This window comes from Sminthopsis crassicaudata, chromosome 1 (genome assembly GCF_048593235.1).
Source record: "Sminthopsis crassicaudata isolate SCR6 chromosome 1, ASM4859323v1, whole genome shotgun sequence".
NCBI lineage: Eukaryota > Metazoa > Chordata > Mammalia > Dasyuromorphia > Dasyuridae > Sminthopsis > Sminthopsis crassicaudata.
In genome coordinates this window covers 523,744,193-523,765,810 of record NC_133617.1, presented here as the reverse complement: position 1 = coordinate 523,765,810, position 21,618 = coordinate 523,744,193, and the positions used below count along the sequence as shown (strand labels likewise).

At 33.7% G+C, this 21,618-nt stretch overlaps 1 protein-coding gene across 2 annotated transcripts in view; it reads left to right on the top strand.

The window, feature by feature from the left end:
• MFSD14B (major facilitator superfamily domain containing 14B) overlaps window positions 1–12,987 on the top strand; it is an 81,265-nt gene extending 68,278 nt beyond the window's left edge. For both annotated transcript variants that reach the window (XM_074281704.1, XM_074281703.1), the window contains 3 exons: window positions 1,500–1,597; window positions 9,828–9,985; window positions 11,259–12,987. In XM_074281704.1, the coding sequence (XP_074137805.1) occupies window positions 1,500–1,597; window positions 9,828–9,985; window positions 11,259–11,462 (460 nt within the window). In that variant the 3' untranslated portion in view covers window positions 11,463–12,987. The remainder of the gene's footprint in view (window positions 1–1,499; window positions 1,598–9,827; window positions 9,986–11,258) is intronic.
• Window positions 12,988–21,618: the final 8,631 nt, after the last annotated feature.

The window sequence follows — 21,618 nt, the reverse complement described above, 5'->3', positions numbered from 1 at the left end:
CTTAAGTAATATTTAAGTTGTTTCAAGAAATGTGTATGTTCTGATAGACTGTCTAATTTATTAGATTGCAATACAGAAAGATTTTATTGATTGATACAATGTAAAAGAATGCCATATTTTTCTCATCATCTCTTCATTACGTGTCTTGCTTCTAGTTTATTATATTGCCAATTGTTGTCCTGTTAGAACTAGCCCTACATATTTGGGGCATTATAGAAACCCCATTATTCTTTACTGCAAATTTTATGAAAGGAACAAGCGATGTTTTTCCTCTAATAAGATTATGCATATCATGTAGCCACTACTTTTCTTTTCTTTTTAAATTTTCAGTAGTATTTTATTTTTCCAAACACATGCAAAGATAGTTTTCAATATTAATTTTTGCAAGACTTTGTATTCCAGATTTTTTCCATCCATCACTTACTTCTTCCCTCCCCAAGACAACAAGCAATCTGATATAGTCTCTCCCCCCCCCCAGGCTGGGGTTAAGTGACTTGCCCAAGGTCACACAGCTAGGAAGTGTTAAGTGTCTGAGACCAGATTTGAACTTGGGTCCTCCTGAATTCAAGGCTGGTGCTCTATCCACTGCGCCACCTAGCTGCCCCTGATATAGTTTTAATATGTACAAATCTTTTAAGCATATTTCTATGTTTGTCATGCTGTGCAAGAAAAATCAGACCAAAAGGGAAAAGAAGCCACAAGACAGAGAAAAATAAACAAAATGATGAAAATACTATGCTTTGATCCACATTATATATCCATAATTCTGTCTGGATGCAGATGGCATTTTCCATCCCAAGTCTATTGGACATGCCTTGAATCACTACTTGAACCAATGATTTTAGTCAGAAATAAGAACTTAGTTTCCATCATACTTTCAACTTGGATCCAGTTTGTTGAGAAAAAGGTGATCTAAATAAAGAGACTCATTTTCTTTCTTAGTATTAGAGTTATATTCCCTTTTTCACCCTTAATTCCTGCCTTCTCTGGAGATTCTCTGCTAGTCAGTAGAGGTTAAAGGCAGAACATTTGGAAGAGTCTGGAGTGTTAGCCTGAATTTTCAAATTTGTTCATTCAGCATTTCTACTGGTTACACTTCAACAATATGTCCTTGTGAATTCTGCTAGCCTGCCAGCATCAAATTTCACCCCTGATTCTTTCTTGGCTTATTAGGTGGTATAAGCAAATGTGGTAGCCTTAAGGGAAATGAGGAGATTGATACAGAGCAAAGAATTTCCCACTTGTAATTTGCTTATTAGATCAGAAGGAAAACATGATGAATGTAAACTGAAGAAAGCTTCATTGCTTTGAATTAGTCTTTCCAGGGAAGAAGCAAAGAATTCAGAGAAATGAAAAACCAAAAAACTCACATTGGGAAGCTCAAATAGCATGTATTCATTCACTTCCCAATATAGGTACAAAGGAAATATGAAGGAAAAATAATTTTGTTTTTCTGTGACTGGAATCTTTAATTATAAAGTGATATGTTATCATTGCAGGATGATGTGGGCAGCAGGAACTGTAGCAGCCATGTCAAGTATTACATTTCCAGCGGTCAGTGCACTTGTTTCACGTAATGCAGAGTCAGACCAGCAAGGTGAGGTGAACTAATTCTTCTGTTTTCCTGTCTTATATTCCTTGTCTATTTCCATTTACTTTACTCTTAAGAAGTTAAATATTATTTTTTTGAGCTTGTTTTCCTCCTTGAATTTTTTCCCCCATTCTTTCTTTGCTTTTTAATTTTACTTTTAAAAAATAAAGATCTATTTTCCCTCCTTTTAACCTGCAACCCTTCTTTCACCCATGCACACTGAAAAAGAAAAAACAAAACCTATGCAATAAATATTTATAGTCAAGTAAGACAGTTTTTCTCACTGGCTATATCTCCATCCTTCCCAAAATATGCACTTATATACATACGTATATGTGCATGTGTATGTATATATGTATATATCAGTTTGTATCCTTAGTCTGTTAGCTCTCTGTTAGGAGGTATGTAGCCTATTTAATCTTGAATCCTTTGAAATATTGGTTGGTCAATGCATTGATTATGGTTCTTGAATATTTCAAAATTATTTATCTTTATATTATTATTTAGTAATTGTTCTCCTGGGTCTATTTCCATATCAGTCATATGAAGCTTTCTCAGATTTCTTTTGAAACCTTCCACTTGATCATTTTTTAACTTAATACAATTTCACTGTATTCATATATCATAATTTGTTCAGCCATTCTGCAATTGATAGTTACCTCTTTAATTTTCAGTTCTTTACTACCACAAAAAGGACTGCCATAAATATTTTTGTGCATATTTAAGTCATTTCCCTCTTTTGTTTTTTTAGTAGTATAGACCTAGTAATAATAACGCGAAATCAAAAAGTATCCTCACCATATTTTTTTTTAATTTTTCAGATTTTTATGAGAAAAATCTTCCTTTTTCTCTCATCTTTTCTCTCCCATTGAAAAAGTAAGATTTGATCCTTGTAATAAATTTGTATAGTCCAGAAAACAATTTTCAAGTTGGCCATGTCCAGAAAAATAAGTCTTAGTAGGCATTATGATTTCATTACTCTTTCAGTAAGTAGATAGTTAAACATCATGAGTTTTCTGAAATCCTTATTGGTCATTGTATTGATCAGAGTTCTTAGGTCTTTCAAAACTATTTATTTTTATTATGTTGATTTTGTAGAAATTGTTCTTCTAAAGTCATTTCATGAAAGTTTTTCTAGCTTTTTCATCTTAATCAATTTTTTTTGGGGGGGCATAGTGGTGTAGTATTCTATCATATTCATGTACTTGGTGATTTGTTTTGCTACTTCCCATTTCATCAGCACCCTTAATTTCCAGTTGTTTCCCACCACAAAACAGCTGCTATAGATATTTTTGTCCATACAAATCCCTTTTCTCTCATTGATTTCTGTATACTAGAATTACTAATTCTGGGTTATAGGACCTATACAGTTTAGTAACTTATTGTCTGTGGTTCCAAATTGCTTTCCAGAATGATTAGCTCAATTCATAGCTCCACTGATAAACTGGAACCTTTCTCAGTAAGATCAGGAGTGAAACAAGGTTGCCCACTATCACATTACTATTCAATATTGTATTAGAAATGCTAGCCTCGGCAATAAGAGTCAAGAAAGAGATTAAAGGAATAAGAGTAGGTAATGAGGAAATCAAACTGTTACTTTTTGCAGATGATATTAGAGAACCCCAGAGATTCTAATAAAATTTTATTAGAAATAATTCACAACTTTAGCAAAGTTGCTGGATACAAAATAAATCCACATAAATCCTCAGCATTTTTATACATCACCAACAAAATGCAACAGCAAGAGATACAAAGAGAAATTCCATTCCAAACAGATGTCGAGAGTATAAAATATTTGGGAATCCATCTACCAAAGAAAAGTCAGGAATTATATGAGCAAAATTACAAAACACTTGCCACAAAAATAAAGTCAGATTTAAATAATTGGAAAGACATTAAGTGGTCTTGGATAGGCCGAGCGAATATAATAAAGATGACAATACTCCCCAAACTAATCTATTTATTTAGTGCTATACCAATCAGACTCCCAAGAAACTATTTTAATGACCTAGAAAAAAATAACAACAAAATTCATATGGAAGAATAAAAGGTCGAGAATTTCAAGGGAATTAATGAAAAAAAAGTCAGATGAAGGTGGTCTAGGTGTACCTGATCTAAAGCTATATTATAAGCAGCAGTCTCCAAAACCATTTGGTATTGGCTAAGAAACAGACAAGTCGATCAGTGGAACAGATTAGGTACAAAGGACAAAAAAAGGTACACCTATAGCAATCTAGTGTTTGACAAACCCAAAGATACCAACATTTGGGATAAAAATTCATTATTTGAAAAAAATTGTTGGGAAAACTAGAAATTAGTATGGCAGAAATTAGATATGGATCCACACTTAACACCATATACCAAGATAAGATCAAAATGGGTCCATGATTTAGGCATAAAGAATGAGATCATAAATAGATTAGAGGAACAGAGGATAGTCTACCTCTCAGACCTGTGGAGTAGGAAGGAATTTATGACCAGAGGAGAACTAGAGATCATTATCGATCACAAAATAGATGATTTTGATTACATCAAACTAAAAAGTTTCTGTGCAAACAATACTAATGCAAACAAGATTAGAAGGGAAGTAACAAATTGGGAAAATATTTTTACAGTTAAAGGTTCTGATAAAGGTCTCATTTCCAAAATATATAGAGAACTGACCCTAATTTATAAGAAATCAAACCATTCTCCAATTGATAAATGGTTAAAGGATATGAACAGACAATTCTCAGATGATGAAATTCAAACTATATCCACTCATATGAAAGAGTGTTCCAAATCACTACTAATCAGAAAAATGCAAATTAAGACAACTCTGAGATATCACTACACACCTGTCAGATTGGCTAAGGTAACAGAAACAAATAATGATGAATGTTGGAGGGGATGTGGGAGAACTGGGACACTGATACATTGTTGGTGGAGTTGTGAAAGAATCCGGACATTCTGGAGAGCAATTTGGAACTATGCCCAAAAAGTTATCCAACTGTGCATACCCTTTGATGCAGCAGTGCTACTATTGGGCTTATACCCCAAAGAAATACTAAAGAGGGGAAAGGGACCTGTATGTGCCAAAATGTTTGTGGCTGCTGTTTTCATAGTGGTTAGAAACTGGAAGATGAATGGATGTCCATCAATTGGAGAATGGTTGGGTAAATTATGGTATATGAAGATTATGGAATATTATTGCTCTGTAAGAAATGACCAGCAGGATGATTTCAGAAAGGCCTGGAGAGACTTACATGAATTGATGCTGAGTGAAATGAGCAGAACCAGAAGATCACTATACCCTTCAACAACAATACTGTATGAAGATGTATTCTGATGGAAGTGGATATCTTCAACATAAAGAAGATCCAACTTACTTCCAGTTGGTCAATGATGGACAGAAACAACTACACCCAGAGAAAGAACACTGGAAATTGAGTGTAAACTGTTAACACTACTGTCTATCTACCCAGGTTACTTATAACTTCAGAATCCAATACTTAATGTGTAATAAGAAAATTGGATTTGCACACATATATTGTATCTAGGTTATACTGAAACACATGTAAAATGTATGAGATTGCCTGTCACCTAGGGGAGGGAGTGGAAGGAGGGAGAGGAAAATTTGGAAAAATGAATACTCATGCAAAAAAAAAAAAAAATTCATAGCTCCACTAATGGTCAGTTATTGTACCTTTTTTTTTTTTCCCCCTCCTACAGTAGCTCTTACCTTCCCTCCATTTTCCTTTTTGGAGGGTCACTTTTGCCAGTCCTGTTGATGAGAGTTGCTTTTACTTGATTTTTGCTGAGGCATTTGGGGTTAAGTGACAGGGTCACACAGCTAGGAAGTGTTAAGTGTCTGCGACCAGATTTGAATTCAGGTCCTCCTGACTTCAGGGCTGGTATTCTATCCACTGTGCCCTGAGAGTTACTTTTATTTGCATTTCTCTAATTACTAGTGATCTGGAACATTTTTTTCCCCATATAGTTATTGATAGCTTAGGTTTGAAAACTGCCTGTTTATATCCTTTGATCATTTATCAATTGGGAAATGATCTTTTATTTTTACACATTTGAATTAGTTCCATATCTGTTTTGGAAATGACACCTTTGTCTTATCAACTTACTACAAGACTAATTTTTTTCCAGTTATTTACTTTGCTTTCTACTTTTCATATTTTTATAAAATCTATACTCTCCAGTTTTGAATATTAAAAAGGCCAGTGGGAAATATCTTGTTTTCCTATTCAGTTTTGAATTACATATTTAACTGTGCTGTATTTTTTTTTTTATTTATTGTTGGACGAGGGAGTAGAAAAAGCAAATTAAAGAGGTGTATCATATGTTCATTTAGTATCCTTTTAAAAGTGCAAAACATTGTGCTTGATGATGGAAGGAAATACAGAGATTGGATATGGTCTCTGCCTTCTTTAATGGATTGTATTGTGTAGCAAAAGGTATCCAGCACTGGTAAATAGTAATAGTTTAAAAAAACCAACAACTCACATTTATGTGGTACTTTGAAGTTTTATAAAGTACTTTTCTTGTCAAAATAAAGCTGTGAGGGAGGTACCTTATGGCACTTTCTTTCTCACTGTCTTCTTCCTATTGAGTACTCCCCTTCTTCCTTATTAGCAGATAGTGGAGAATAACTATTATATGGAAAGAAAAAATTCTTTATTCCATAAGACTGATAATATCTACAATGAAACTAGGCCTGAGAACAGAACTTTATATATTGGATGTAGTCAGTTCCTGCCTCCATAGTAGATTTGAATTAGTACAGAAATTAAGTAAATTGCTCATATTACCAGGAAACCCCCAAATATGTAAGGCAAAACATTTTCTGTGTTTCTTTTCCGTGATTATGTAAGGATCACTCAAATAGGATAATTCAGTTTAGTTCTTGGAAGGGGGTGGGAGGGATAAGGGGAAGTTGTGTTAGATATAGAGTTAATGTATGCCATCTAGTGGTAGAGAAGCAAGTTAGCAACCACTCTGTACATATTTACATAACTTAGTGTTTCAGTAGCAAGTGTATGAGGTTTTGATTGTTCTTTCCATAATAGCATCCGGGATACACTTTTAGACTTATTAATACAGATGTTTGTCAGTATTTTTATTTTTATTATGATTGTTATAAAATACAAGTTGAGGGGCAGCTAGATGGCACAATGGATAGAGCACCGGCACTGAAGTCAGGAGGACCTGAGTTCAAACTGATCTCAGACATTTAGTATTTCCTAGCTGTGACCCTGGGCAAGTTACTTAATCCCAATTGCCTCAGTGAATGAATGAATGGGAAAAAAAAACAAAAAAAACAAGTTGAATTAAAACTGTGGCTTTTATATACCAGCCTGAAAGCTGCAAACATTGATATTTCTAATACCTTCAATTAATATCTAAGGGAGATATTAAATAAGAGTATAGGAAATACTAACTAAATAATAGCCCTACAGGTGGAATGAAAAAACATGGTTTTGTATTCCAGTTCTCCCCCCTCATTAGTTATGTGACTTTGAACAAATCAGATTTGACCAACTAACCTGAGCTGCATCTTCTTCATCTGTCAAATAGAGATAATAATATTTGTGCTACTTATTTCTTAGTGTTACTATGAAGATCAGATTAAATGATGCATGCAAAGTGCTTTGTAATTTCAAATTGTGACTCAAATGTAAACTTGTGATGATCACACAAACAACTAGTCTGAGTTGAGAATAAATTGTTAAAAGTTTATTATAGACAGCTGTAGAGATTCACTTCCAAAAGGTAATGGTCCCAAAACTTCAGTGAACATATTTACATATTTATATGGTTGCAGACATTAGGAGGTCCAAGAGGTATGGAAAATAAGCAACTTTTATCAGGGTCAGAAGCAGAAAGATATAAAGGAGAAATCAAGGACACATTTGGTGCTTACTTTAAGGTAAACAGTTCTGGATTCTGGCATTGAATAAGAGGGATTTGAGAAAAGATTAAACAGTTCAGCAGCTCAGATGAGATAAGACACCTGTGAGACTATTTTCATGGGAACAAATGGGGGAGGCAGTCATGTCTGAAAGGAGGTAGTGCTACTCATCTATTGAAGGGTAGTATCTGTGAGAACCCAAGGAAGACATAGGCTTTGATATCTGAGAAAAGCAGTACTGCTTTCTGTGCAGGTTTTCAGATAACAGTAAATTCTTTCTTCAAAATGAAATAGTCCAGACAAGCCCTATATTGATTCTAATACATTGAGTTAGGCTGGTCAGTATTTGGAATATAAAGAAGTAAGTCCAGTGGGAAAATAGATGAAGCAGATTTTTAGTATAAAGGTAGTCAGGTGGTGTAGTTGATAAAACACTAAACTTAGAGTCAGGAAGAACTAAATTCAAATATGATCTCAAACATTTGTAAATTTTTTATTTTATTTTATGCTTAAATACAAGATTAGAAAAAAAAAAAAAGAAGCCCCAAACCATTGCCATGTGCACAGCAAACCATAATAGAGGATTCTATATACAACTATACATTTCCATTTCAAGAAAACGTATTTAATAAATACTACATATTGTTTTCAAATTTGCCCAGTTTTCCTTTGCTTCTTTGTTGGTTTTCTTTTGTTTTCTATTACTGTGCACTTTTCACTTTATTTTCCTCTCTCCTCCCACTCTAAAGAAGGCTACAATTAAGTGTGGATATATACATATTTAGCTCTAAACATATACACACACACACACACACACACACACATATATATACATGCATACACTCATATACCTATGTAAGATTATGTCTATTTCCTCCTATTATCTGTTTCTCTGAAGGAATTGCATCTTCCTGCATAAGTCATTTCCTCCAATGCTTTCCATATTTTTTTTGAATCAATAAGCTCATTATTTCCCAAACCCTAACAATATTTCTTTCTGGATTCAAACAGTATCTTCTTTTTTAGGATCTTTGAGATTAATTTGTTTCAGATATTTATGAATTCTTTTTTGTTGACCCTTGATGAGTCAATTGATCATCTCTGTCTGCCTCAGTTTTTTCAGCAGTAAAATAGGAATAATAATAACTCTTAGTTCCTTGAGTTGTTGTGTAGATAAAATGTGACATTTATAAAGCATCATTTCTTTTTTTTTTATTTTAATAGTTTTTATTTATTAGATATATGCATGGGTAAATTTTACAACATTGACAATTGCCAAACCTTTTGTTCTAATTTTTTCCCTCCTTCCCCCCCTCCCAGATGACAGGTTGACCAATACATGTTAAATATGATAGAATATAAGTTAAATATAATACGCATCATATGCTTCTTAAAGCACTATCTAAATGTAAATGCTAACCATTATAATAAAAAAAAATTTTTTTTTACCCCATTCTGTTTCTACTAATGTGCTATAAGGTACCTCCCTCACAGGTTTTTTTTTTAAGGAAAGTACTTTCTAAATTTCAAAGTGCCATATAAATGTGAGTTTTTTTGTTGTTGTTTTTTTTAACTTCTACTGTTACTACTAATAGTTGTTCAGATAGTATAGTCACATACTGTTCATTTTTTCTGTGGAGATATACAGGGTATCTCAGAAGTCAGGCTACTCAAGTGCACCAAAACTTTCAGGACCTCATGTATTTGTGGCCAGTGACAGATATTGTGGAAAGAGCCAGTAAAGGCAGTGAAAAAGGAATGAGATATATTTACCAAGTTGATGTAACGAGCAGAGAAAAGTATATGTGAATTTTATTATGCTCATTAAATACAATAGAAACTATGTTAGCTGACATATTATCAGCCCGAGAAAGCTCAAAATACTTTTACTTCTATTAATGTTCTATAAATTTTTAATATAAACAGAGGAATGGTTAAGTCTGTGATAGCTTATGTGTGAATTGCCCAAGAATTGTTTTTACTTCTTCTGCTGGAGATTTTTGGTGGTGATTGGGGAGGGATAGATTCATAAACAGCCATCATTTGCCCACAGACCTCACTGACTTTTTATTCTGCTTAAGGTTTTATGAAGGTGAATCCAAGCAGTAAGATTGTTGGGGCATATAATCAATCAGTAAACATTCATTAAGCACTTACTATGTGCCAGGTCCTGTGCTAAACTTCTTAAAAAACCTTTCTTTTTCTTGGTATCAGGAAGCATGGTAGGACTATGATGTTGTGCCAGACTTTTGAGACTTGATTCAATCGTATTGCAAACATAGAAGTCTATCAGTCAAAATTCATGTGATCTCATTTTCTTTTTTTTTGGTGCAGGAGTTGCTCAAGGAATAATAACTGGAATTAGAGGTCTTTGTAATGGCCTTGGACCAGCACTGTATGGCTTCATATTCTTTTTGTTCAATGTGGAATTAACAGAATTGGAATCAGTTCAGAGTTCTAAGGAAAGCACCATTCAAAATTCTGGCAGTAAGGTAAATTAGCTGGTGGTAAATAAATTCATAGCATGCAACAAATTGGTTGTATCTAGATGACAATAAAATTTTGTTCTAGGACTTTTGGATAATCTTTATATGTATTTGCAAACACATAAAATATCTTTACTGCCTTTGACACATTATTTAAGCATATAAGAGGAATGTTGTAGTCAGTTATATTTGAATTGAAAGTAAGTTAATTCACATTAAAATAATTTAGTTTTTGTCAGGCCTGGTGCATACCTATAGTTCCTGATCCTGGGGAGACTGAGGCTGATGAACTCCTGGGAGTGAGCTACCTATAGCCATAGCAGGTTAAAACTTCCATACTGATGATTATTGAAATTGAGTAGTTTCAGACTGGATAAGCTAGGGAGACTTAGCCTCCAATCAATCATTCATTTATTCTAATGTTTAAAAGAATTAAATTTTTTTTTTAGCTTGTGAAAATTTTTAAAATTTACCAAATACATATATAGTTTACAACATTCATTTTTGTAAGATTTTGTGTCCCAGATTTTTCTACCTCCCTTCTTCTCCAGATAGTATATCAATCCGATACAGATTAAATATGTCAAATTCTGTTTTTAAAATAATCTTAACTTCTCACATTTAGATCCTTGAAACTAGAAGACTCCTAGCATTAATATAAATATGCTTACTTAGAAATATAATACAGACATTTTATATTAGATAAGGTATGAGATGAGATTCTCAGGTGGCACAGTGGATAGAGTTTTGGGCCTGGAGTCAGGAAGAAGAATCTTCCTGAGTTCAGATCTGGCCTCAGACACTTATGAGCTGTGTGACTTTGGGCAAGACATTTAACCCTGTTTGCATCAATTTCCTGTAAAATGAACTATAAAAAATGGTAAACCACTGTAGTATCTTTGCCAAGAAAACTTCAAATGGGGTCACTTAAGAATCGGATATGACTGAAATGACCAAACAAAAATTTTGAACATGAACACTTGGGATGGGGATGAGGGAGCCATAAGATAAGGAAATAGTTTTGCTACCTATTGGAAAACTTGGATGTTGTAGCTTGCTTGAGATTCCCAAATTCTATTTTAGTTTCTTCCTAAGAGAAATGATTTAATGCAGAAAGTAAACATGAGAAGTGTGATTTTATTTATTTTGGAAAGACAGAAGTACCAAGCAGACATAAGTTTCTGGATGGTTCAGGATGTTATTAGAAAGACTAAATCTTGTTCAACTACAATTGACTCCATTTCAACTTGTTTTCTTCTTGTTTCTCCTATTATCTCAGGGAGCCATCATTCCAGGCCCACCTTTCCTGTTTGGTGCAATTGCAGTCCTCCTGGCTTTCTTGGTTGCCTTATTCATCCCCGGACATAGCAAAGCCAGCAGTAATAGAAAGCACAACAGCAGCATCAGTGGCAACCTGCCTACCAACCCAGAACGAGGCATTGATGAGGACATTGAACCCCTACTGCAAGATAGCAGTGTTTGAAAACTCTTTTCTTAGGGGGGAGACTGCACATCCATGTGCTGAGTTGGGAACATTGCAGGAAGATGAAACTACAGTAAGCTTACCATTCCAGAAAACTGTGGAAAGGGCTGCGAGAATATGAAAATTATAGGACTCTGGTGATATTATTGGCACCTTTCCAGGGCTGAGTTTTTGAGACTGAGCTTCTCCTTCACCCTCTCCCACTTTCCCCATTCTGTTGATATATTAGGAACAAGGTAAGATTTGAAATTCTTATCTGCAAATGATATGCACCTCTAATGGTGGTCCAGAGCCCTGACCTTGAAACTCCAATGTAAAGGGCACCTCTGTAGCAGAGAGAGGAGTTCGACTGCCTTTAAAAGGATAAATGCAGTTAGTCATGATGACTACAACCTTTTGAAATTGCTTGAAGCAAACCATACAGGCTTTAAACTAGGCTATGTTTCCTTTACAAGAGACAGTTAAGGTTCCTTTCTGTGTTTCTGCTAGATTCCTTGAATGTGTGTCCCATTCAGTCTGTGTCGTTTGGGGAAGGAACTATACTCGACAGTCACTTTTAGGAAGGGAATCATCTTAATATCAGTTTGCATCATCCTTATTTCATCCTTTCCAGGTCTTGACTACAGCAAAATTCTTCATGCCAGCGGGCAGTAATAATACAGAGAACAATGATATTTTGTTTTCTTTAATATAAAAAGAAAAATGTTCTTTAAACATAGATCATGTAGAAAATTCTAGATTTTAAAAGAAAAAATGCTTTTAGGTGGCACACTGAATAGAAATTGGTCTTATTCCCTTGCCTCCAAGGCTCAGTAAATGTGAACCTTCCTAAGTGTGTGAGACTAAATCACTGGGTGCTAAGGGAATATTTATCCAAGAGCACGCACAGTTATTACTTAGTTTCCTCTCCCCGTCTCCCTTAACTGACCTGTGAAATTTTTGTTTCCATTAATTGCACTACTGCCTTAACTGCTCTGTAATGTGCATTTATTATCATATTTAGCCTTCATATACAATCTCTTTATCTCACTTGCTGAATCTCATGGGAATATTCATGTAAGATTCCTTTCTGAAAGAGTGATATGTTCATGGGCCTAGTTTCACAAAAGTCCCTCAGTAATTTTTTGAGATGTTTTATGGGGGGAAAAAATCTATACAAATTTATATGTATTTTGCTGCACCATTAAAAGGACCATTGAAAAACACCCAATTCTATTGAAACATTCCTATGAATGTTTTATATGTATGAAATATATGTAGATATTTGTAAGGAGTTTTAATTTTTTTCCTGATGGGGTGCTGTGTAAATCTTGTATTTATAAATGTAATGAGGGTATTGACTGAAAAAAATATATATATACAGCTTTTATAAATGATTGTGTACTGACTGAATACATTTAAAAGAAAAAAATATATTTTGAAACATGTTCTGCCTTGAAAAGAGGTAACAGGCTTTTTGTACTCTGCTCTTGGTTTTTAAGTGAATTAGCTTCCTAATGCATAATAAATTTACAACTTCAATGTTTAAGTTTCTTTTGTTTCTTTAATGCAAATAATACTAATGATTTTCTTCCTTTCTTTCTGATAAGCCACATGAAGAGTTATCCTTGCTTTTATGTGAATGAGTATTGGACTTCCCACATTTATTTTCATGGTCTCTTTTTATATAGAGATATTTTGCTATCTTTACATTTTAGGTCTCCAGGTTCACAAATCTTTGTGATCTCTCAAGATCTCTTGGCCTCACACCATCATTTTTTAGAAACAAGTTTTTATTGTCTTTTTTCCCCATAGATCACCAGAATTGTCTCCAGAATTCTCCCACTCCAAATTCTTCCCTCTTCCTTCTTTTCCCTTCATACAGAGCATCTCATATAGTAAATAATGTTTTTAAAATTCAAAAAGAAAAAAAAAAGCATAACTAATCAGTATATTGAAAAAGTCTGAAACTATTTGCAATATGCCACACATCTCATGCTGTTTATGCTTTATCAGGAAAACAAATTGAAGCATTTAACCTTACAAGTTGGGGGAGAGAGGAATGTCTTAGGAAATTATATTCTTTAAAGACAAAAAAAAAAAAAAAGGAAAAAGAAAAACTATTGTTCACTTCATTGAAAAAATATGAAAAATTTTCAATAGAAGGTAAATTGAAACATTTAATCTTAAAAGGTGGGATGTGCTCTATTAGTACTAGAAATTTTAAATGGGAAATAGTTGATAACATGAACATGGTTTTTCAATTTTGAGCAAAATATATCATATAAATATCAGAGAAGATACACTATAAATTTAAGATATTTATTCATTCATATGGAACAATTTAGTAGTGAAAGCAACAAAAAAGATATTTTTGTAGGAAGGAAAAGAATTAAATCAACTGTATGTTATTGCTTTTGTTAACAATGAATATTTGATTTCTAATCATTTAATAAATGCAATTTAATAAATGCAGCAAATAAAAACTGCTGAGATATTTGTGTATAGAAGCAGCTTTGCCAGCATGAATTGAGGCTTAATATTTTTGCTACAGTTCATTTTTTGTTCCCAAACTATTTAAATCCCATCTGAAAGCCATGTTTTTTTTTTTAAATAAACTTGTTTTTATTAAAACAAGGTAATTTTATAATTCCTTTTAAAAACCAAAATGTTAAATCTGTGATAACACTCTTAAAGGTCCTTTAACAATTGATTTAACTTTTCATTTTAAAAATACTTTCTCCAGGTTATATTTCATATAGAATAGAATAGTTTCTTAGAAAACCTTACAAAAGCACAGCTTAAACAATTTTGTTTTTTGCTGTTTATAATTACTTTGAAACTGCACTGGACACTCTGTTCTTGATGCAGTAACTGAATACTTTTTTTCCCTCAGGTTTTCTTGCTTAATTTATTCCATTTTGAAGACGCTTCTGAACATCACAAAATATAATGATAAGGCTTCTCTTTTTTATACTGATACTTATAGTTCAGCATGTCTATTCACACATTTGCTTATACATACATATTTTCTATATGCCTTTGGTATTGACTTTGGAGACAGAGGGTGTAGGTTGGAATCTTGGGCAAATTGCTTCATTTCTTCTAGCTTCTGTTTCTTTTGTTTGAACAAAAGTGCTCTTCAGCTCAAAATATATGATCCAAAGTCACTAGATTTACTTTTTTTGAGGGTGATGATGGTAGTGGGAGAAACTTCACAAAATTTCTGTGTGAAAACTTTAATTTACCATTATAGTTACAAATACATGTATACATACATTTGCCAATCTGCCAAGTCAATTCATTGGGTTATTAGGGTTAGGTTACTTCCCCATATTGTTAACTATCTAAGGCCGGTTCTGAACTCAGCTCCTCCTGACTCTAGGACCTGTGCACTATCCACTGTGCCATCTAGCTGCCCCTAGCATTCTTTTTAAAACTTTTTAAATTTGTGGAATAACACAAGCATTTCCATGATATAGTACATTAAAAAAAAATGCACATGAGACTGCAAATCTGTTACGCAGAACTTGCTATTCCTTTCAGATATACGACAAAATAGTTGTATAAATTTCTTTTCTTCGCCTCCCCCTCCTCATCTTAGAAATGTGTACTATTAGCCACAAATAAGTATAGGCATGTGTGTGTGTGTGTGTATATACATATGTGCATATATATATGTATGTATATATATACATATGTGTGTATATATATGTATGTGTATATATATATGTATGTGTGTGTGTGTGTGTGTGTATACACAATATAGCATGCAAATAGTATCTTCCTTTATATGTCCTTTGTAGTTGGGTATTTATAATAGACAAAATAACTTATTTGCTCAAAGTTGCAGAGTCAGCTGGCCTAATAAATTTCAAACTAGTTATTTCATGTAGAGTTATCTTTTTCCAGTTAAAACATAAAATACCCAAGGCTAGATCTGTGTTTTCCACCATTTTTGTATGTCACATCCTTTATATAATTGTTCAGTTTTTTTCTATCATATCTGACTGCAATCTCTTTGGAGGTTTTGTGAGCAAGGATAGTGATAATTTGCAATTTCCTTTTCTAGCTCATTTCAATTTATTTATTTTTTTATTATTCCTAGCTCATTTTTTAGATGAGGAAACTGAGGCAAATGGGGTTAGTGACTTGCCAAGATCACATAACTTGTAAGTGTCTGAGGTCAGATTTGAACTCAGAAAGATGAGACTTTTTTTTTTTTTTTTTTTTTTTTTTTTTTTTTGCTGAGGCAATTGGGGTTAAGTGACTTGCCCAGGATCACACAGCTAGAAAGTGTTAAGTGTCTGAGGCCAAATTTGAATTCAGGTCTTCAAGATGAGACTTCTTGACTGCAGGTGCAGTACTATTTCTATAATGTCATATATCAGCTACTAGTTGGTTAAACTTTAATTTCTGTCTCTTCTGAAAATTTCATCTAATTGAATTCTTCCCAAGTAGTTGATGTTTCTAAGTTTGTTGACTCTAATTGTTTCTTTTAATCTAAATATTTTTGGTAACAAAGGATTGTAATTGTAATGTTCTGGTTAGTTTTCTGGAAGTCTCAGTCCCAGCCTTAGTTTCAGCAGAGTAATCATCACGAGAATAGTCAGGGATAAAGTCCAAAGTCTTTATTATCTCCTTCACAGTCTATCTCCTCCTGGGGCCTGGCTAGGCTCTCCGGAATGGGTTTTGGTTTCAGTGGAAGAATGCAGGAGAGCCACCAGAGGCTGGTGAAGGTTTCTCTCAAAGTGCAAGAAGCTGGAGAGCCACCAGGAGCCTGATCAAAGATGGAATGTCTCTCTTCCAGTCCTTGTTGGCTCTTATATACTCTATTACAAGTACATCATCATAGGTGTCAATCTTGTAGAACTATACTAAGTACATGTAAACTTGAGAATCATTATCTTAATTCCACAGAGTTAATACCTTGTTGTAAGATTAAATCAGTCATACTGAACTAGAGAACTATTAATCACCAAGCTAAACTAGATTACCATTGGTCTCATCAATTCCTCTGAGTTAACACTTTGTTTCAAGTATATTCCAGAGTTCTGACCTTTACATGTAATATTTCAAAATAAGTCAATTCATTAGTCACATTTTATCAATATTCTTCATTTAGTCTACCACCTCTCTTCAGCCTTTAGTGACATTTAGAAAAAAGGTATGTAAAAAGGGGATGTAATTAAAAAAAAAAAAAGTTGCTGTAGAATACTGTTAAGTCCGGGATGGCTACCTGGAGGCCTCAGGATCATCCAGCGTCAGGATAAGTAAAAGCTCTTGGTCTTTAGGGGAGAAGCTGGCAAACTGTCAGTTTTGCCAAAGATCTCATCTCCATTTGGGAGACCAGAATCTCCATCTTTCTCCTCCTCCTCCTCCTGCCAAGTGTCTTGCCTCTCTCACCCCACCCTTTAATGCTTGCCTATGATTATCTTAACCCCAAATATTGAGCCAGCACCATTGGTGAGAAGGGCCATTTATCCAAACATATGCCAATAGTCATTGTCTCATATGGGATAAGTAATTAGCCTTAAGTGCTCAGTTGTCTGATTCAAGCTTACCTTTTTTTTTTTTTTTTTTTTTTAAATAACATTTATTGACAGAACATATGCATGGGTAATATTTGCAACATTATCCCTTGCACTCACTTCTGTTCCAGCTTTTCCCTTCCCTCCCTCCACCCTTCCCCTTGATGGCAGGCAGTTTTATACATGTTAAATATGCTATAGTATATCCTAGATGAAATATATGTGTGCAGAACTGTACAGTTCTCTTGTTGCACAAGAAGTATTGGATTCAGAAGGTAAAAATAACTTAGGAAGAAAAACAAAAATGCAAGTAGTCCACATTCATTTCCCAGTGTTCTTTCTCTGGGTATAGCTGATTCTGTCCACCATTGATCAATTGGAACTGAATTAGATCTTCTCTTTGTCGAAGATATCCACTTCCATCAGAATACATCCTCATACAGTATTGTTATTGAAGTGTATAATTGGTTCTGCTCATTTCACTCAGCATCAGTTCATCTCTCTCCAAGCCTCTCTGTATTTATTCTGCTGGTCATTTCTTCTTTATTTATTTATTTTTATTTTTAAATTAATTTTATAATTATAACATTTTTTGATAGTACATATGCATAGGTAATTTTTTTTTTACAACATTATCCCTTGTACTCCCTTCTGTTCCGAAATTTTCCCCTCCTTCCCTCCACCCTCTCCCCTAGATGGCAGGCATTCCCATACATATTAAATATCTTATAGTATATCCTAGGTACAATATATATATGTGCAGAACTGAATTTTGTTGTTGTTGCAAAGGAAGGATTTTATTTGGAAGGTAAAAACAATCTGGAGAGAAAAACAAAAAATGCCAACAGTTTACACTGATTTCCCAGTGTTCCTTCTCTGGGTGTAGCTGATTCTGTCCATTATTGATCAATTGGAATTGGATTACCTCTTCTCTATGTTGAAGATATCCACTCCCATCAGAATACATCCTTACACAGTATCATTGTTGAAGTGTATAATGATCTCCTGCTTCTGCTCATTTCACTCAGCATCAGTTCATGTAAGTCTCTCCAAGCCTCTCTGTATTCCTCCTGCTGGTCATTTCTTACAGAACAATAATATTCCATAACATTCATATACCATAATTTACCCAACCATTCTCCAATTGATGGACATCCACTCATTTTCCAGTTTCTAGCCACTGTGAAAAGGGCTGCCACAAACATTTTGGCACAGTTCCCTTTCCCCTCTTTAGTATTTCCTTGGGATATAAGCCCAGGAGTAGCACTGCTGGGTCAAAGGGTATGCATAGTTTGATGACTTTTTGGGCATAGTTCCAAATTGCTCTCCAGAATGGTTTTCTTTCACAACTCCACCAACAATGTATCAGTGTCCCAGTTTTCCCACATTCCCTCCAACATTCATCGTTATTTATTCCTGTCATCTTAGCCAATCTGACAGGTGTGTAATGATATCTCAGAGTTGTCTTAATTTGCATTTCTCTGATTTGGAACACTTTCATATGAGTGGAAATAGTTTCAATTTCATCATCTGAAAATTGTCTGTTCATATCCTTTGACCATTTATCAATTGGAGAATGGCTTGATTTCTTATAAAATTAAAGTCAATTCTCTGTATATTTTGGAGATGAGGCCTTTATCAGAACCTTTAACTGTAAAGATGTTTTCCCAATTTATTACTTCCCTTCTAATCTTGTTTGCATTAGTTTTGTTTGTGCAAAAGCTTTTTAATTTGATGTAATCAAAATTTTCTATTTTGTGATCAATAATGGTCTCTAGTTCTCCTTTGGACACAAATTCCTTCCTCCTCCACAAGTCTGAGAGGTAAACTATCCTATGTTCCTCTAATTTATTTATGATCTCATTCTTTATGCCTAAATCATGGACCCATTTTGATCTTATCTTAGTATGTGGTGTTAAATGTGGGTCCATGCCTAGTTTCTGCCATACTAATTTCCAGTTTTCCCAGCAGTTTTTGTGAAATAATGAATTCTTATCCCAAAAGTTGGGATCTTTGGGTTTGTCAAACACTAGATTGCTATTTTTATTCACTATCTTGGCCTGTGAAACTAACTTATTACACTGATCAACTAGTCTATTTCTTAGCCAATACCAAATGATTTTGGTGACTGCTGCTTTATAATATAGTTCTAGAGCAGGTACAGCTAGGCCACCTTCATTTAATTTTTTTTTTTCATTACTTCCCTTGAAATTCTTGACCTTTTGTTATTCCATATAAATTTTGTTGTTACTTTTTCTAAGTCATTAAAATAGTTTCTTGGGAGTCTGATTGGTATAGCACTAAATAAATAGACTAGTTTGGGGAGTATTGTCATCTTAATTATATTCGCTCGGCCTACTGGTCATTTCTTACAGAACAATAATATTCCATAACATTCATATTCCACAATTTACCCAACCATGCTTCAATTGATGGGCATCCATTCATTTTCCAGTTTCTAGCCACTACAAAAAGGGCTGCCACAAATATTTTGGCACATAATATCTCTGGAATATAAACCCAGTAGTGACACTGCTGGATCAAAAGGTATGCACAGTTTGATAACTTTTTGAGAATAGTTCCAAATTACTTTCCAGAATGGTTCACAATTTCTCCAACAATGCATCAGTGTCCCAATTTTCCTGCATCCCCTCCAACATTCATCATCTTTTCCTGTCATCTTAACCAATCTGAGAAGTGTGTAGTTGTATCTCAGAGTTGTTTTAATTTGCATTTCTGTGATTTGGAACACTCTTTCATATGAGTAGAAATAGTTTCAATTTCATCATCTGAAAATTGTCTGTTCATATCCTTTGAGCATTTATCAATTGGAGTATGACTTGATTTCTTATAAATTAGAGTCAATTCTCTATATAATTTTGGAAATGTGGCCTTTATCAGAATTTTTAACTGTAAAGATGTTTTCCCAGTTTATTGCTTCCCTTCTAATCTTGTTTGCATTAGTTTTGTTTGTACAAAAACTTTTCACTTTGATATAATCAAAATTTTCTATTTTGTGATCAATAATGATCTCTAGTTCTTTTTTCATCACAAATCCTTTCTCCTTCACAAGTCTGAGAGGTAAACTGTCCTATGCTATTCTAATTTATTTATAATCTCATTCTTTATGCCTAAATCATGGACCCATTTTGACCTTATCTTGGTGTACGGTGTTAAGTGTGGGTCAATGCCTAATTTCTGCCATACTAATTTACAGTTTTCCCAGCAGTTTTTGTCAAATAGTGAATTCTTATTCCAAAAGTTGGGATCTTTGTCAAATGCTAGATTGCTGTAGTTATTGACTATTTTGTCCTGTGAACCTAACTTATTCCACTGATCAACTACTCTGTTTCTTAGCCAATACCAAAGGGTTACCAAAAGCTTATCTTTTAAGAGTTTCAGCCCTTTACAGAATACCCCATCCAAAATATGACACACTTTTCCATAGCACATGCTGAATTCAACGTGAATTGTGAATTCAAAGTGAATCAAGTATAAAGTGTCTGTCACAAAGGGATAACTCAAAGCTCTAGTTTGTTAGAAGTCTTTTTCTCCCATATGTGGTATGTTCTATTTCTGCTGGCTTCTATTTCTCTTCTTAGTGTCTGACCTGTAAGCACTTAATGAATGCTTGTTGACTTGACTTGCTGGAGAAATTTCCCTGAGGCATTAACTAAATGATTTTGATGATAACTTGCTTTATCATATTATTTGACTACTAGAACTGCAATCATTTTCATTCCTTTTTTTCTTGATTCCATACTTTACTATTTTAGAACTTTTGTTCCTCCAAATTTTAAAATTATTTTTATCCAACTCTATAGTATAGTTAGACTAGCAGTGTATAAATTATTTTAGGTAATATTGTTGTGATAATTAGCATGTTTCCACTATGAGCAATAAGTATTCCTGCTAATGTGTCATTTTTAATTTCTTGAGAATATTTTATAATTGACTTGAGTCTGTCTTGGTAGATTAACTTCCACATGTATTATGTTTTGAGGTTATTTTGATTTCATTTGAATTATCCTTTCTTTTACTTCTTTTTCTATTTTGTTATTGTTATATAGACTACTTTTGATTTTCATGCTTTTTACCTTCTACTTTATTGAAGGTAATAATTATCTCAGTTTCTTTGCTGAGTTTCTCAGGTTTTCTATGTAAGTCATGGTTTTTACTTTGGACATTCTTGATTTACATGTATATTTTTGGGGATTTTTTCCCATTGCACATGTTATCTTTTGATTATAAAGTGAAAAGCTAAGATCTATCTAAATATGTAATATTATGCTTTTTATAAGCAGCCTTTCCAGGGTTATTTTTTCTTTTTATCAAAAATAATTGTATTTATCAAAGATATTTTGTTCATCTTTTGGCAGAAACATGTGATCTTGTATATTTCAATGTGATGAATTATGCTAATAATGTTCTTAGTATTGAACCATTGATGGGATGAAAGGATTCTAGCAAAAAACCATGTTCCTGGCAGCAACCCAATGTCTAAGTGGGCCCCAGTAAGGAACAAACTGACCCTGCAAAATTATCTTGTCCTTACAGAATTATCTTGTACAGAGCTATCCTGTACTGATGCCTGCTATTACCTTATAAAATCTGGAGATTAAGACATAATAAATAAGACTAGCACC